This window comes from Myotis myotis, unplaced genomic scaffold (assembly GCF_014108235.1).
Source record: "Myotis myotis isolate mMyoMyo1 unplaced genomic scaffold, mMyoMyo1.p scaffold_m19_p_15, whole genome shotgun sequence".
NCBI lineage: Eukaryota > Metazoa > Chordata > Mammalia > Chiroptera > Vespertilionidae > Myotis > Myotis myotis.
The window spans coordinates 22,731,852-22,750,398 of record NW_023416319.1 but is presented as its reverse complement, the minus strand read 5'-3'; the positions used below and the strand labels follow the sequence as shown (position 1 = coordinate 22,750,398).

The following is an 18,547-nucleotide window of genomic DNA, read 5'->3' as shown; positions in this document are numbered from 1 at the left end:
GAAGCGGCGTTGGCACCGGAGGTGTGACCCGGCGGACGCGAGCTCCGCTTTTCGCCTCGGGAGCGGGCAGGCTGCTGGGAGGCGACCGCGGAGGTTGGCGAGGGGCGGCCACGGCCCCCAGCCCCGGGGCAGGGCCGGACCGCGAGGAAGACGGGGTCAGAGAGCGCTCACCTCCGCTCGGACTCCATCTCTGCCCGCCCCGCCCGATTTAAGCGCCCCTTTCCGGGCGTCTGCTTCGTGCCTGGCACCGGCTGGGCGCCTCGCGACCGTTGTGGTTTGACTCCCTCCTTTCAGCTTTCCGGTGGGTATGACCAGCCCCTTACAGGCAGGCGCAGAGGCCAGGTGCCTTGGCCGAGGTCTTTGCTTAGTTTAGCATTTTGCCGATTAATAATCGCTTTTGTCTAGACTACAGCATCTTCATTTTAGAGAGAAAAAGCGCGCCTCTTTTTTGCAGTCTGCCCTTCCTGTGTGCCTCCCCATGTGACACCTTATGTGAGGGTTTCCCAAGATTTGCCTCCACTTGCAGGTGCGGAGCCTGGAATCGAGGCCTGTGCACTGGGCCGGGCTGAAAGGTTTCTGGGGTCACCTGTCCAGCTTGTCTCCAGTGGCTCCAGGCACCTGCTCTTAGGCACTGAGGGTGACGAACGTGATTCAAGGTTCGGTCCCCAGTGTTTTGGCCTTATCGCTTCTTTTCAATAGAAAGGTTCTTGTACTTAGCAAGTAGGTTATTATACCTTTTCAAACCTGAGATTTGACGTTTAAAACTCAGACTTATAAAATATAATTGTGTTTTTATTTTTACAATTTCAGAGATGTCTTGTAGAAGCCCCAAAGATTTAATTAAAAGTAAATGGCGGTCAAAGTCTAGTAACTCCAAATCAGAAACTACATTAGAAAATGTTAGGGGGAAAACTGCAGCCTTACAAACGTCAGTGGATGAGATCACAGGCGGAAGAGCAAAGCTGACTGATAAAGAAAGACACAGACTTTTGGAGGTAAATGGCCTTAAAAACCCTTTCAATTGTAGTAAGCTTTATGGGAGGAAATGAGACACTATTTTCCCAATAATGATATAATCTAGCTTTTCTGTTAGTTTACTAAATGTAAAAAATCATGTCTAACTTCAAAGTGATAAATAGAGTTCGGATATTAGTATGAGTATTTAGAAACCTATTTTATTGTGTATATTGGCTGCTTTTCAAGTCTTTGTTTTCAGGTTCTTTTGAGATCATAGCATTACATACATTGGCATTTTGCATTCTTTTAAACTGTATTTCAGGTTCCCTAATTTTCAGTTTGTTGTGGCATAGTCAGTAAAGCAGTTGGGAATTTATTAAAAATGGGAAGATTTTAAAATGTAATCATTAATTTGATTTTAACTTATTTTGTAATAGTACTTGTATTGTTAAAGTTAGAAAATAACTGGTTGGGTTTATTTAAATTCTATTTTATAGGCACATCATAAAACCAAATGGTTATTTTTAACAACACATATTGAGATAAATACTTATTCAAGCATTGAGAAGTGGCCTGTCACATGAAGATTATTTTCCAATCTGGTGAAGGAATCTGACAGCTTCCCTGAGATCTCTTTGTCATTCCACTTTTGACAAGCACTGGTGTCAAATCTCTGTTCCTTTATAATCAATTGAAACTAAACTTCCTGTAACTTCTACCCATTTGTTCTAATTGTGCCCATTAAAGCTACACAGAACAAGTCTGCTTTTAATCCAATTGCCAGCTTTTCAGATATTTAAGAAAACCTTGCTTCCTCTTACTTTTCTGTAGACTAGCCCCATATTCTGCAGCTTCTTATCACCCTGTCACTTTCCTGAACAGTTGGTGGCATGTTCATTTTCCTTCTGAATCATGTACCCAATACTGTACACAGTGGCAAACACAGGTTGAAATGGTACTGTTATTGCCACTGATCTGGATGCTGTACCCATGGAAACCTAAAATTGTATTGGCTTTTTTGTAACTGGCATACTACTACTGCCTTATCGTAAGCTTGTAGCTAACTAAAACCCTTCATCATTTTCACACAACCATTCAACTCAATTTTCCCCATTTTACATTTCCTCCTCTTCCCCCTCCCCCATGAAGTTTTTAGTTTTATGATGTTTTTAACCTTGTTAGCATGTAAAGTCATTCTTTTAACTTTTTCAATTATCTCTATTGGTGCTTTCTCCCTTATGCCAGACCAGTATAACATCCATGCCTTCTTTATCCTTTAAGTCCTTGAAAATGTTGTACATTCCTTTGATGATCACTTTATAGATTGGATACTAAATCATTTATTAACAAAAAGCAAGTCAATGAATGCATTTTTATCCAGGTGTAAACATTCTGTAATTTTTAGGTTCTGTTGCTTCAAGTCACGTTCATCAGTCAGCATGGGTGACTAAGCTTTAGCCTTGGATTGTTAGGACTCATATGATGGAGGGATTCTGACCAGATACTCATGTGAAAGCCAGCTTTTCTTTAGCTTTCTGTCACCACTCTTGACAAAGTTGGTTTCTCCTTTCTGTATCCGTGTCTCGTCCACTTTATATGTATCTTAACTACAGCACTTACCATACTGCATTAATATATTGATTTACCTCTCTGAGCATAAGACCTTGGCCCTGGTATCTAGTATAATGCTGACTTGCTATGTAATAAATACTTCATAAATGTTTGTTGTAGTATATCATTCACTTTCAAGTTTGACCTGGCTTTGCTCTAAGATTCTTCTTAGTTTATATGTAGACAATTCAAGTCCTTGAAGCTGAGAGGGAGAAGAATGCTTATCATCTCACAGAGAAGGACAAAGAAATAGAGCGACTCAGAGATCAGCTGAAAGCCACATATAGTACTACTGCACTGCTTGAGCAGCTAGAAGAGAAAACAAAGGAAGGTGAAAGGAAGGAACAGCTGTTGAGATCCCTGTCTGAAGAGATAGATGTATTGAAAAAACAGTTGTCTATTGCACCTGCAACCACTGAACTTGAAACCAAACCATTTCATGTATCACAGGTACTAATAATTTCTTTAAACAGATTTTCTTTCTTTCTGACACAATTGGTAATGCTTTATAAAGAATTAGTTCATGAAAACATGCTTGTCAAATGATGAAACAGTACAGTGTAGGTTACTTTCTCCTTTTTTTGTAGCCTGGAACCCTCTCTATAAATAGTTACAGTTTTTTTATGGCTTCCTCCATGCCCCACACCATTGTTTTACCCAAGGGAGTATTCAGAATACAGAACCCACTGTGTAAGACAGCGAAGAACACTTTATTGAGCTCTTTTTCCTGTAGTATGGTTTCATCACGATAGGCTTCATTTTTGTTATTTTTCATATTTGAGATATAAAGTTACATTATCAAGTATGCTTTTCTTAACTATGCTTGCTTTTCCTTCCCTTGTGTTGTTTTAGAATTTGGTTTAGCAATTACACAGAAAGAGCAAGGATTGTAGGTAGGCAGATCTAAGTTCAGATCTTGGTTCTGCCACTGGCTAGCTATGACTGTGAACAAATTCCCCAACCTCTCTAGTCTTAGAGACAATGCTAGAATTCGAACCTCTCTCCCAAACCTCAATTTTCACATTAGTAAAATCAGGAAAGAATACTGGAGACTAAATGTAGTAATTACGTAAGTTGCATAGTGCCTAGCATATAGTAAGTGCTCAAGAAATGGTTTCTTACTGATCAGGGCTTTGATTCTTTTGGAAATTTGAACATTTGAATAATACTAATACTACAGCTATTAATACCACCTGTAGAAGAAAATCTGTAGCTTTCAGATATAATGTCTCCATGTTGTTAAGGTCTTTGTACTTGTCCACCCTTTAGAGTAGAGCCATCAGACCTATTCATTTATGTGTACTCTCATAATAGATGGGCATTGAGTGTTTCTATAGATGAGTTCGAAGGGGTTAAGTTTTTCTAGAGAATTTCCACAGAGCTGAAACTCATGAAGCATTACAGTCAGATCCAAAGTGGGTGGTAAAACCTTTCCTTACAGTTAAGAATTCCTTTCTTACCCTAGCTGGTTTGGCTCAGTGGATGGAGCATCGGCCTGTGGACTGAAGGGTCCCAGGTTTGATTCTGGTCAAGGGCACATGCCTGGGTTGCGGACTCCCTCCCAAGTGGGGGGCATGCAGGAGGTGGCCAATCAATGATTCTCTCATCATTGATGTTTCTCTCTCTCTCCCTCTCCCTTCCTCACTGAAATAAAAATATATTAAAAAAAAAAAAAAAGAATTAGTTTCTCCACTTTTGAAGATGGAAATGCAAATTTTGGTAGAAATGATCATTTAAAAAATGTATTCTTATCATTATATGGGCTATCCACTATTAATTTCTGTATTATTCAGCATGTCTAATTGCTATAACAAACCACCTCCAAATTGTAGTTTTCTACAACAAATGCTTATTTTTCCCTCATGTTACAGTCTAGTTTAGGCTGGAATGGAGAAGTTTTACTCCACACAGTCATTCAGAGATCCAGGTTCCTTCCCCTTCTCCACCCTCCTGTCCCTTACGGTGGAGTCTTCCATCAAATCCCTTTTATAAAGTTATGAACTAGAGAGAATCTGTGGAGAACTGGGGAAGGGTTTGGGGCCAGGCCTGGTGTCGGCATATATCGCTGCTGCCACGTTCCATTGGACAGATTCAGTCTCGTGGCCGCACTAACCACAGGGAAGGCTGGGAAACCCATCTACAGTGTGCCCAGGGCCGAGGGAAAGGGGTCTGGTGACATATCCCTGTCATAGTTTCCACCTAAAGAACCAAATTGAGAGTGAGAAAGGGCTGCATATTATATTAGGGTCAGTGTCTAGAGCGCCTTTGGAGAAAAAAACATTTTTCAAGCTTCCTTGCCAGCATTCACACAAGTGAAGACTGGAATACAGCTTTTTATGTTGGCTAGTCTGGGGACCTAACAACCTCTTTCCCCTCTTTTTTTCCTTTAGGAGAAAATGAAGAAAAAAAAGACAAGTTATATTTTGAGTTCCATATAATCCATGTGAATTAATAATAATTGTTTCTAATATAAACGTAATTCTAGAAATCAACTTTTTTGTTTGACAATTTACTATTTTCCAGATTTCATTAAATAGCCCAGTTTTATTTTGTCTCCTTTTGGTGAAAACCACTGGGCTACTCATATGCACTAAGGGCTATTCCGGTGATCCTGGGGTCCAGAGGTCCTCAGAAGTCAATTAGATATGAAATCTCAAGGTTTCCAATGTGCTTAGGATTTGGCAGAAGGTCTGAAGTACCCTTCCCCCTGCATGAGGTTCACAAGCATGTATAAGGTCTGGATTTTGGGATGCCCCTGTGAAGTATAATGAGGAAGCTTCTATTGCTACATTTATGATGTTAACTAATACTGGTTTATTTACAGACTGAGACTAAAATTCACTGCTGTACCTCACCAATGAATAATATTCATGAAATGGAAATACAGCTGAAAGATGTAAGTTCCTTTTCCTTTTGTTAAGTTGTGGCTAAAAGGGACTAACTCATTTATTCTTAAATTTCATGGAATTTGACAGCATTGATGCCATGAAAAATCTGTTGAGGTGGAGAGCTGAGTGGTTCTCCATCTCTCTAGGTTACTACCTTTAAGTCTCTTTTCAGGTATTCAACAGGCCCAGTTCCTCTAATCATGGTCTTGTTAGGCTAGACAGTCCTAGAAATTGCCCATCACTACCAAGTACCTCAGCAGCAAATACCCCTTCTCTACCTAAATCTAATTTGCCCGGCTATTTTGTTATTATAATGTAATTTAAAGTTTTCTTCTCTCTTTTTTTTATCCATGCAAGATGTACTCTGGTTTGAAATTCTTCCATTAGAACCAGGATTTGCTTTCATAGTTTGAAAAGGAAAATACATTCTTTGTATACTCAGTACTTCTTTTCTTTAGAATTTGATACAAGGTTATTTTCAATATATGGTGAAGTCATATTATTTTAAGCTTATGTCTTAAATGGATTGGTAGGTTTCATTGGAAATTAAACAAATTGAGGACTACTATTCACAGTGTATTTTTTTTTCAAGGTTTAAGATTAGATATACAAAGTATGAAATTCTTGATTTAATTATTAGGCCAGTAGGTAGGCATTTTGATTCTAGAAATATTACTGATATGTCTACCCTGATATAAGTATGCTTTTAAGATTCCTGTTTTATTTCATCTAGCAAGTATACCTTGTAGTCTGTTTAATTTTCAAAAGAATAATTTAAACCTGTTGAGCATCTGTATAGTGGGGTACTGTAGTACCCTTATCAAGGTAATTTACATAGAGGTAACTAAAATAAAGAAGCAACATAGTGTTTAACTATCAAAATAAGGTTTTTTTTGTCTCATACTATCCCCAGCATCTAGAACAGTTGAAAGAATGACTGAATGGAATCTTGTGTGCATTTTACTAGTGTCTCCTTTAGCAAAATACTTGAAAATATATGCTATTTTCTTAAACTCATAAAAAATATATGCTATTTTTTAGGCTTCTCAGCACTATCTGCTTTAAATATGAACAAAAGTTATTATTATTTTTAATATTTATTGTTGAAAGTATTATATATGCGCCTGTTTTCCCCCATTGACCTGTCCCAGCGCGTCCCCACCCCAGGCCTTCACCACCCTATTGTCTGTGTCCATGGGTTACGCATATATGCATACAAGTTTATTGGTTGATCTCTTTCCTCCCGTCCACCCTCCCCTGCCAAACGTTATTTTTAGATGATTCTTTTTATGAAATGAACTTTAAAATGTTACATGCTTATATTCAATCTTTTTGTTTTGTTCTGTCTCCCCAGATTATTTAAGGATTGATTACATTGTACTTCTCTGCTCTGTTTACTTAGAAAGGCTTTTAGACAAATGGAGTAAAATTTAGCCCACCTCACCTTCAGATGGTGGTCTAGACTGAGCAATGCTTCTCAGACTCCAGTGTGCATAGGAAGCTGGGGGACTGTCATGAAATGCAGATTCTCATTATCTTGGTCTGGGGTAGAGCCGGAGATTCTGTATTTCCAACTAGCTCCAGCTGCTGCTCCTGCTGGTGGTTTGAGGGCCATCCTTTGAGAACTATTAATTTACCTTTGATAAGCAGAGGAGCTTAGCTCTGGTGTCACTTTGGAATCTGCAGATCTTACAGAACAGGAGGAAAATTGTAGTGGAGGATTTAGGGAGCAGGAGCAGGAATAGAGAAATCTCACTCCTCAGTCAACACACACTCGACATTATTCAGCTTTTGAGAGAGCTCAGAGTTCTAGTCCTGTACCCCTCCTCAAAGCTCCTGCAAAACTTCTGTGGAAGTTTGCCTACCTACTTTAAGATGAGCGTTTGTTATGCTAAAAGAAGCCCCAAAAAACTATGTTTACCTTTTTTAAGGTCTAATTGTATCAGTCCTCAGCTACCACATAGGTCTAGCCAACATTTTGAAATAATTCCATGAAGTTCATGATGTGAACACTGATGATGTTAGCAACTTTCACACTAAATCAAACCAAAGAGCTAAAAGGCAGTTTCCATAGGCATTTCTTTCTTTTTTTAAAAAATTTTGTTTTGCTCTTCATTTTTTTTTTAATCTCATTTTAAAATATAGGCTTTAGAGAAGATAAATAATTATTTTTAATTTTTTTATTGGGAAAATTCAAATTCACAGCGAAGTATGAAAATGTATATAAAACACCCATTAACCCTTTACCAATTCTATCATTGTTAATATCTTATCCCACTTTTTTTTTTTTTAAAAAAATATATTTTATTGAGTTTTTACAGAGAGGAAAGGAGAGAGAGATAGAGAGTTAGAAACATTGATGAGAGAGAAACATCGACCAGCTGCCTCCTGCACACTCCCCACTGGGGATGCGCCCGCAACCCAGGTACATGCCCTTGACCGGAATCGAACCTGGGACCCTTCAGTCCGCAGGCCGACGCTCTATCCACTGAGCCAAACCGGTTTCGGCTATCTTGTCCCACTTTGCGCTCTATTTCAGTCCCCCCAGTAAATATATCCAGACTTTTTTGGATCTGCAGCTTAACTGCCTGTATCTTTAAAGAATAGAAATTCTTACCTGAAAGATGCCCTGATATATAATCCAAAACTTTCAGTGTGTGTCTCAGGACTTAACCCATCTCACCCCTCTAGAGTGAGATGCCAGCTTGTGGAGGAAGGGAGCCCCTCCTTTTACAGTTCACCTGTGACAAATGTAGGGTGACTCAAAAAGATCTGAGCACTTTGGAAAACATATTCTAGTGTGTGTTTTACTTCAGTGAGGTTATACCATGCGACTTTTTTTTCAAGAACTCTGTGCCATCTCCTCTGGCAGCCCTGAAGGATAGGAAGTTATTCATCCTGGCTGCTACTTCAACCACTGATAACAACAAATTACAACAGGTCTGGGATGAACTGTGACACAAGGGGCACAGATTAAGAACTTGTGAGATTATAGAAATAGTTTTGACAGCTTTATTACAAAGGGTTTGTGGATATAAGAAACATCCGAACTTGTAGAGAATTTTTGTATGAATTTATCTGAGCCAAACCGTCATGCCAGGAAGCCAGATCTCAAATCTTCGGTTGGCCAGAGACAGTTTTGCAGTTATTTTTATACATTTGGAACTAAGGGAATTACTCTGTGAGTCATAAGAATTTTTATGTGCTGGAAAAGACTACATCACTTGGGTTCCCTTTCCATTTTAAGATTTTGCTTTTTAATTTTATTATTATTATGCTTATCACTGATTTTTGTATCTTTTCACATTGAGGCTCTAGAGAAAAATCAGCAATGGCTTGTGTATGATCAGCAGCGAGAGGTCTACGTAAAAGGACTTTTAGCAAAGATCTATGAGTTGGAACAGAAATCGGAAACAGCTGCTCATTCACTCCCACAGCAGATAAAAAGGACTGAATCAGAAGGTACTGGTATAATATGTTCTTTTGGAATAGGCCTGCCAGCATTTTCCCAAAGGAGAGCTTCCTCAAATTTAGATTTTTATAGATACGTGTTAGAAAGTAAAATAAAGAGCAAGTCTTATTAAAATGGTGTTCTGAAGAAATACCATTTTGGCCATTCTGCCTTATTTTCCATTGTTTTCTGATAAAAGGGCATAAGACACAGGGCGAAGGGGAAACCTGGCAGCTCCAAGGCACATTGTATTTTCTCCACTGTGCATGCCCGCCTCTCCTTTAAAGCCCTTCTCCAACCTCATTCCTCCCAGAGCCGGCCTTGTCACCAATTACCATATCAATCCCAGGAGAAAGAATACATTTTGCAGGTGATACTACAATCATTTCAATCTCACCATAGAATTGAGATGAAGTTTCTTATGAATGATGCTTTTTTTTTTTTTTTTTTTTCTGGGTCACACACTTTATTTTAGATTATATTCAGAACAGTATTAGTATTGTGCTAAAAAAAAACCAGTCCTAATACAGTAGAGATACATACTATTTACTCCAAATATATGCATGTGTTATTTGTACAATTAAAATTAAGTTAGACCCTGGTCGGGTAGCTCAGTTGGTTAGATCACTGTCAGGATAAGCCAAGTTTGTGGGTTCGATCCCCAATCAAAGCACATACAAGAATCAACCAATGACTGCATAAACAGATGGAACAACAAATCCATGTTTCTCTCTCTCTCCTTAAAAATCAGTAAATTAAAAAAAAAGTTATAGCAAATATTTTGACCTGCACTGAATTCTATAAAGAATTATTATAGAATTAAAGTAAAGAATTATTATAACCTAGTTTTTCTTAACACTCAAAGTAATTCACCTCAAAAAGACGTGGAGGAGGAGGTGGCAGGCTTGTGATTTGGGCAGACCTCTCTTTTTCCGCAAGCAGTGCTTCCTTCCGAGCTTTTATGTGCCAGGTTTTTCGTTTAATTGACATTTCTTTTTGGTTTTTCTGTACTTTCAGGGCCTCTTTATGCCTCAGTTCAGCTTTTCTTTTTCTTTCTGCTGCCCTCTGTGCCAGAGCATTCAAATCAGGTTCATTTTCTTTGGCTTGTTGGTGTCCTTCTCCCATACTTCTTAAACTTGCCAAATACAGTTTTTCCAAGTTGTTTATTTTCTGAGTCTGTGATTCTTCCCATTCTGCCCTCAGTGCCTCTGCCAAATGATTAAATTGCCGAATTCTCCTTTGTTTTACATCTTCTCTTCTCTGTAAAGCGATATCCCTTTCTTGCTCTCGAACTTGTAGCAATCGTAGCTTTCGTCTTCTCTTATAATCTTCTTTTAAAATGAAGGCTTCCTCATTAGGACTCAATCTCATCTTGCCAGCATTCACTACCTTTCTTTTCATGTCTGTGTTCTCTAAATATAAAGGTTCTGGGAGCCAGGGGCCGGGAGCCAGGAGGCGTAGCTCCGCCAGGGAAGACCCCGGCGGCCGCCGCCGCTCAGCTTCCCAACAGCCGTTCCAAATGATGCTTTTTGCCATGTGCTTTACAATTTCCCTAACATTGCTTTCAATTGAGTTTCACGAGAACCCTAAGAGGTGGGGCAGAAAGGTCATTACTCATTTTACAGGTGACAAGCTAGGGACAGAAGAGAAACCCCATGCAAAGCACAGGCAAGGCTCATAATCTTGGAGCTCCATATTTAAAATTTTTTTAAAATGAAGCTAATGCTAAAAAGAGAATATAAAAGGAATTTCTTGAGATAATTTAAAGCTGTTTATCCCTAAGGGGACAAAATTACTACACATGAAAGTAGGATTTTAGTTATTGGCTAAGTCTAATTTTTTTCTTTGGTAATATAGGTAGGGGTGTGTGTATATGTGTGTGTGTGTGTGTGTGTGTGTGTGTGTGTGTGTGTGATCAAAGTAATAATGGTTTGCTAAAATAATGTAATAGTACAGGAGGGTACTGCTCCACCTTTCCCATCTCATCCTGTCTCTGTTTCCCCCTATCAGGGCAGCTACTGTTAACATTTCTGATTTTTAATTTGGGTGATTATCTCACCTATAAATAATTAGCTTATATCTCTATTTGTTGATTTATCTTCTTTAGACATTAGTGACTTTTCATCTCCATAGAATAGTTATATTACTATTTTTTAGTTCTTCTAGTTATTAGTGTTGTCATTTCAAATAACATACTTGAACTTCTATTTTTGTCCTATCAAATATCAGCCCTATCTCTTGACTCCTCATCTTGTAAGGTAAGGAAATAATGTGATCTTATTTATAGAAACGGGTTTATCTTTATATTTTCAGGAATATTACATATTTTATAAAGTGAATTATGCCCTGCTGTGTTTGTCATAGGTTATCTTCAAGAAGAAAAGCAAAAGCATGACTACCATCTCTTGGCAAAAGCAAAAAAAGATCTTGAGGCTGAACGACAAACCATAACTCAGTTGAATTTAGAACTTCATGAATTTCAAAGAAAATATGAAGAAACCCAAAAAGAAGTTCATGACTTAAATAAACTGTTGTGTTCACAAAGAAAGGCAGATGTACAACATCTGGAAGATGATAGGCATAAAACAGAAAAAATACAAAGGCTCGAGGAAGAGAATAATATTACGAGGAGAAAACTTGAAGAAGAGAAGAAGCGATCTGAAGAGCTCTTATCTCAGGTGAGCCTAACCAATAAGGTTGTCCATGATTCATAATTCAAGTTTCTCGTACTTACTAAGTGCAGGGACTATTTTAGCCACTAGGGAACCAGGAAGGAACAAAAGTTCCTGTTCCCTTTGTGGGTATTCATATTTAGAATTGAAATAGACCATAAACAAATTAAAGAAAACAGGGAAATATGCCAAAGAGAAATTGGGGGCCAGTGGAGGCCTCACAGAGGAGACAGTATTTGGACAAAGACCTGATGTCAAGAAGGAACCAGCATGGTGAGTGGCTATGGGAATTCTCTGCAGCCAGAGGAACTCGTACACTTCAAAGGCTCTGAGAAAGGAAGAGGCGAGTATGGTGAGAAGCCAAAAGATGCCAAGAGGGGAATCAGGCTGATCCCTAGGCCTTGACCATGATACCGTGCTCAGGTTAATTCACATGGCACGTTCGTGTTCTCATTCTCTAGCTTTATGCCTGGATGTTGAAGGCGCTGAGTTTGGATTATTAGAACTGAATGCCACTTTGACAGAAACTCATTAAGCTAAATTTTGCTTAGCAAAGCACAGAATAATGGAAAGAACAGTATTTGGAGTTTATACCTGGTCTCTAAGATGTGTGTGGCCTTAGGCAAATCATCTAGCATCTCTGACTTCAGGTTAACCACATGTCAGATTAATACTTCTTGTATCATAGGGCTTTTGTGAGGGTCAATTGAGAGAATGTAAAAGAGTTTTGCTAGTGATTTCTACTATTAGAATAGTAACTTCAAATATCCCCCAAAAGCTGACAGGGAGTGGATCATTTGTAACATTTGCCATCTTAGTCTTCACCATGCTTACTTCTGCCTACCAAGCAGTGTTATTTGTGAAAGATTATACATAAATGATGGAGAATTTTGCTCCAGCTATGTGGCCAAGGAGGTGAGGCACTGACAGCTATTATCCTATTCAGAAATATTAGTAGATAGGATATCAGAACTTCCTGGAAAGTGGGTGTGGCCACTGCAGAGTTCTGTGCCTCAGGGAGCTCTTAGCCTGGGTCGCACTGCTCAGCTGCTGGCATGAATAGCCATCAAACAGCCAGCCGGAGTGACTCACTCAGCTGAGCAGGTGGTGTTCTGGTTAGAGCTGTGAGACTAGTGAGCTGCTCATGCATCCAGGTCAAGCGACAAAAAGGTTGGCTGTACCAACACTGTCTGTCTTTACACCCTACAGATCCAGTTTCTTTACACGTCTCTGTTAAAGCACCAAGAGGAACAAACGAGGGTAGCTCTGTTGGAACAACAGGTACTCACTGGGGTTGTTTCTAAATTCATTTTAACCCATTAGAAAATGGAAGTTTTCTCATCTTTACACTATTTTGTGAAGGACCATTTGAAAGCCTGTTGTCAGGCTCTGAAGTGAGGCTGGCAATTTTCTTGACAGATAGATGTTCACCTTGGCAAATTTTATTCTTCTCCAAATGGCTTCTGTAGTTCCTACTGTGGCCTAATGGAATCTCCCGAATGGGGCTACCTTATGACTTCAAGCAGAACTCAAAGAGACACCATTTATTCTCAGAATGTAGACCAAAGGTTTTTAATACATTCCAAACCTGGAGCAGCCATCTCTCCCTTCTCCCCCTTCCACATAAAAAAAGTGGTGGGGGAGATACCTATGCCTCAGGCATTGGCTCTGCTCCTTAGATCAACCAAGTCCTCCACCATAAACTTCTTTTTAAAAAAAATTAATTTCGTTTTATTATTGAATTTATTGGATGACATCGGTTAATCATACCATACAGATTTCAAGGATACAACTCAATGAAACATCATTTGCACACTGCATCATGCGCTCACCACCCAAAGTCAAGTCTTTTACCATCTCCATTTATCCCCCCCCCCCCCCCAACACCCTCCTCCACCTCCTCCCACCTCTGTTTCCTTCTGGCTATCACCACACAGTTGTCTGTGTCTATGTGTCATATATATTTTTTTCCTCCTTAATCCCTTCACCTTTTTTCATCCAGCCTCCCAACCCCCCTCCCCTCTAAGAGCTGTCAGTCTGTTCTATGTATCCATGCTTCTGTTTCTATTTTGTTTATTAAATTATTTTGTTGATTAGATTCCACATCTCACTGTGCTCAGTTGAATTCCTGCTCTGATAGTATAACAAATGTTTGCTTCTTATGCTAATTAAAAAGTGCAAGTATCCAGTCAAGAATTATACAGTTTATACCAGCTGTAACTATCTTGTTTTGGGCATTTCTCCAGATTCAGGCATGTACTTTAGACTTCGAAAATGAAAAACTTGACCGTCAGAATGTGCAGCATCAATTGCATGTAATTCTTAAAGAGCTTCGAAAAGCAAGAAGTCAAATAATACAACTGGAATCCTTGGTGAGCCTGGAATGGTTTAACTTAAAATGTATTTTCTTCTTTTTCTTTCTGCCCTCTTTCCATTTACTAGTATATACCAACCAGTTCCCAAACTAGGAGGCTACTGCTTACAGAACAGCTGTTTCTCAAATCAACAGGCAGAGCCCCTGCCTCATTTAAAGCAAGTGACCTTGGAGCATGAGTGCAGAGCACTAGAGAGAGGGACACTCTGTGCCTCCTGGTCATCATTACGTTACTGGGGCCTAGGACCATCCCCCCCTCACCCTGGCCTGTCACTCTGGAGGCACTAGAAATACCCGGCCTGGGAGAAGGAAAAGACCAAAGGAGGGAGGGGATTTTGTTTTTCTGTTTAAAAAGAAAGAAAAGAGAAGGGAAGGGGAGGGAAGGGAAAAGAAAAGAAAGAAAGAAGAAAGAAAGAAATGCTGTTTTCAGGGATAATGGACTATTACTGTTAAAATACTGTTTTAAGTATATTGAATTAAGCACATTTTGTGGGTTACCCTGACCACCTAATCTTCTTTTACTTTTTTATTGACTTTATTGGGGTAACACTGGTTAGTAAATGATATAGGTTTCAGGTGTACAATTCTGTATTGCATCATCTGTATATTGTATTGTGTCTTCACCACTCCAAGTAAGTCTCCTTCAGTCACTGTTTATGCCCCTTACCCTCTTCAACCTCCCTCCGCCCCCTTTTCCCTCTGGTAATCACCATACTGTTTTGGGAACACACAATCATTTAAAAGAAAAACCTTTTAAATAACATTGGTTCTAAGAGGAAATCGTTTTTTACTTACCTATTTTCATTTTACTAATAGGCTTTTAGACCAGACCTGTTGGTGTCTGTGTTTATGTGTGTGTCCCATAGCACATATTTAACATATCATCCTAGTACTGCTGAGTATTTCAGATGGAGAAATGTTACAAATAGAATTCCTCACTTTTCAAGAGAGAAAAAAGCAAATGTTTTTTAAAAAAATATTTGTAACATCTTTACAAATAAAAGAAAATATATTTTTGGCTCTATCCTTTAGTATGTTACTTATTTTGACCATTTATAATATTTGAAATTTATCCTTCATTTCTGTTAATGACTTCCTTAAAATATAGGAAACCAGAGGGTATACAAAAGAATCCATTATTTTCCTGTACTTTCTTTGTATTCCTACTGTCTGTCATGATAAACTGCTGTAAAATTCTCATTTTTAAGCTTTACTGACTATCCTAAGTTCCTCAGAAAACATGGAAAAGGAAAGTCTCAAAGGTATTATACAATTAGTCATTTCTGTGTATAACTTGTTTGATCTGCATTCTGTGCTGCTCCTAATTCCATGTACTTCTTTATTGCTGAAGCGCCCCTCTTACATAAGACTAGCAAATTTTGTCAGCCTTACACACAGGCCTACCTTTACATTCGGCTCTAAGCATTTTTTAAAAACTGTCCATATAAACACCTAACCCCAGTACTTCCTGGGTAATCTGGGTAATTTACAACCACCCGGGTAATCTGGGTAATTTATATGTTAGCACCACAATACTGATGAGCAGAGAGTCCAAAGACAATCTGTCTGCAGGGCTGAAGCAGTTGGATCTGTGGAGCGGCTACAACTTATGTACAAATGGTGTTCACTTGACGTTTATTTTTCAGAGGCAGCTTCCTGAACTTGCCTTCACAGAGCCATTAGTCACTTTCCAAGGAGAGACCGAAAACAGAGTAAAAGTTGCCTCACCAAAAAGTCCCACAGCTGCACTGAACGAGAGCCTGGTGGAATGTCCCAAGTGCAATATCCAGTATCCAGTCACCGAACATCGAGATCTGCTCGTCCATGTTGAATACTGTTCACAGTAGCAAGAGTTCTTTATTTTTTATCAAGAGATTCAATACTGTATCTTATGTTAGTGAAGGAAAATTTTGAATTCTTTATTTCATCTGCCTGTCTACCCTCGAGACTCTGGCATAAAGTGGTTTACTGTATTTTTTGGGCTGCTTTGCATTTTCCTTGGCACTGATACCTACCTGAGATGGTTCATATTAGGCCTTAGTGTATGCCGAGATGGCTAACATTTTGCACTGTTAAAATACTTGATGAAGAAAAGATAGTTCAGGTAATTATTTGTGAATTAAATCTATACACAGGCAAGCAAATATTTTGTGTTTGTGACTTTTTAAAAATCGAAGGTAATTAACCAAGTATCTTACTGTCTTATTTAGCACTTTTATCTAAGCACTTGATATGTGTAAATATACCTACAATTGAGTCCATTGTTAAAAGATGGTGATACGTTCTCTTTTTTTCCCTTGCTCTTATAGAATGGTTATTAGACAAGTTGGGAATGTTCTTGGTCTTTATTGCTGTTTACTGTTGAAACTGTAAACCTACCTATGTTCTAAGCACAAAGCAGATTCTGCTTAAGGAATACTTCTAAGTAGCCACATACACAATATTTTCTGTCATATTAACTGGGTCTAACTTTAAGGTTTTTTTGTTTGTTTTTTAATTATGTTTTATTGATTTTTAGAGAGAGAGGAGAAGGGAGAGAGAGAAACATTGATGGGAGAGAAACATCAATTAACTGCCTCCTGCATGGCCCCCACCAGCGATCGAGCCCACAACCTGGGCATGCGCCCTGACTGGGAATCGAACTGGTGACCTCTTGGTGCATGGGTCAATGCTCAACCACTGAGCCATAGTGGCAGGGCAGCTATAACTAAGTTGAATTTCATTAGCACATGTTGGTCAGCTAAAATTGTTAAAACGAATTTTAACAAAACCATCTAGCCCTCACATTTTAATTTGCAGGTATTTTATTTACTTATTTTTGGCACTCTTAAAGCTGGCAATGTATTTGCTTATCTGAATATATATTTTTATACTTGTTTGTGTAAACCAAAAAATTTTTTATTTGGGTTTTCCAATATGCTTAACACTGGGCCACTGTTAGTAATATAAATGAGAAAAAAATAAAATTATTTAATAATTTTTTATATGTCTAGCATGTATGTATATAAATATTCTAAGATTTCTACCCTGAGAGCAGTACCAGAGAGATTACAGATTAACATACAGTGTAAAGTAAGGTGAGGATACAATGGAACCAAAACCTACATTAAGCTCAGAAAAGTTAAGCAAAATCCCCACAATCATTTAAAAAAAAAAAAGACATTCTTGGATCTCAAACTCCAAGTCAGCTTCAACATCTATCTTCTTTCCATCATGCCAGAAGCCTTTATGAATTCTCCAAACGCAGTATATACTCAAGCAATACCATAACTGGAGTCTGAGTTAGAAAAATGACAGAACACACTACCTGGTCTCCATCCCTCTTATCTGAATAGTTCTGCCTTTTCAAATCCCTCCACCTGGTTCCATGGACCCCTGCTATGGGGGTCCTCTGACATCTTAAATTTCAGCTCCAAACATTTATTAAATGCCAACTATGTATAGGAGGCTCTGGGCTTGGTATTAGTGACACAGTGATAATAAAATACAATCTACTAGAAGAGACCAAAATCTAAAGAGATAGTATACTACACTATAGGAAGTGCTATAATGAATTTATATGTAGGATAGAGCAGTTTATTTAAACCTTGCCTCATTCTAATATTGATTGAAAGTCTGACTCTTCAAAGATACAACTCTTATACTAAGATAAAATAAAAAAGAAGTACGAAAAAGCAAGAGGAAAACAAGACTAAGAAGTAAAATGAGGCCACTCATAAGAATAGCTCCAACGCGGGCCATGGAGTGCTTCTGACGGGTGAGCCCTGACCTTGGTGCTGAGCTTTGTAGCTATTAGCACAGAGAAACAATCCTGTACACCATTCACAAGACTTAAAAATACAGCTGGTCTTCGAGAGAAATGCCCCTACTATGATCCTGGTACTGAGACGCTAGTGTGCCTTCATAAAGAAACCATGTAACGTGAAGGTCCAGAGCCTCAACAACAATCTGATGAACAGCAGAGTTCCACTCTGGTTTCTTAATGTTCTTACGCGTAGGTGAAAACATCGTGTATGGAATCATGTCCATAATCCTCAAGTGCAGGCAATTCCATACTCTCCCAATAGGAAGCTCTCTGCTGCTGCCCCAGGGCAACTGTTAGGGATGGGCGCCAACTCAAAAGCCTGACAGCCAGCCAGCCCGCCAGCCAGCTGGGCTGTGGAGACTGGAAAATGCACGCCTTCACCCAAAGAGGGCGCAGCTGCTCAGCTCCAGCTAATATTCCATGCCGATGAGTCCAATGTGACTAAACTTTCAGATTTTCCAAGAGAAATCTAGAAGTATTAAATGTGAAATCTCCAAACTTCTCTAAATGTTGGGAAAAATTACTACTATGTGAGCCAAACAAACGTTTCCAGTTTGTAACCTCTGTTTAAAGCATCTGATTGGGGCAAAAAGAGTGGCTAGTTCCGCTGAGATAGGCAGGAAGCTGAGGCAGGCTCAGTCCTACCTGCTCTCTTAGGTCTAAGTGCTTCTCAAATCCAGCTCAATCAAACACACCTGTCTGAGGGACACAGAGTGACTATGACCCTTTCTAACTGCCCTTTCCACCTGCCACCTAATAGTGGTTTTCTTGAATACACTCCCCAACCGA

General features: G+C 39.0%; 1 protein-coding gene across 4 annotated transcripts; it reads left to right on the top strand.

Annotated features, from left to right (window-relative positions):
* On the top strand, window positions 1-16,934 carry CEP55 (centrosomal protein 55). Of its 4 annotated transcripts, none has more exons than XM_036336571.1 (9): window positions 1-301; window positions 811-995; window positions 2,752-3,018; window positions 5,393-5,464; window positions 8,768-8,918; window positions 11,272-11,585; window positions 12,789-12,860; window positions 13,826-13,951; window positions 15,600-16,934. In XM_036336571.1, the coding sequence occupies exons 2-9, from the start codon at window positions 813-815 to the stop codon at window positions 15,798-15,800; spliced, it is 1,386 nt and encodes a 461-aa protein (XP_036192464.1). In that variant the 5' UTR covers window positions 1-301; window positions 811-812; the 3' UTR covers window positions 15,801-16,934. The 4 variants fall into 4 exon arrangements, with proteins under 4 accessions (XP_036192464.1, XP_036192466.1, XP_036192467.1 ...); XM_036336574.1 differs by lacking the exon at window positions 1-301 and adding an exon at window positions 5,092-5,303 and having other exon boundaries at window positions 856-995; window positions 2,730-3,018; XM_036336575.1 differs by lacking the exon at window positions 1-301 and adding an exon at window positions 5,092-5,303 and having other exon boundaries at window positions 857-995; window positions 2,741-3,018.
* Window positions 16,935-18,547: the final 1,613 nt, after the last annotated feature.

Bases quoted from the DNA above. Each gene is read 5' to 3' on its own strand.
- CEP55 (XM_036336571.1), top strand. From the start codon at position 813: ATGTCTTGTAGAAGCCCCAAAGATTTAATTAAAAGTAAATGGCGGTCA. The intron at 3,019-5,392 runs GTACTAATAATT...GTTTATTTACAG, and splicing joins AACCATTTCATGTATCACAG to ACTGAGACTAAAATTCACTG. The intron at 13,952-15,599 runs GTGAGCCTGGAA...TTTATTTTTCAG, and splicing joins TAATACAACTGGAATCCTTG to AGGCAGCTTCCTGAACTTGC.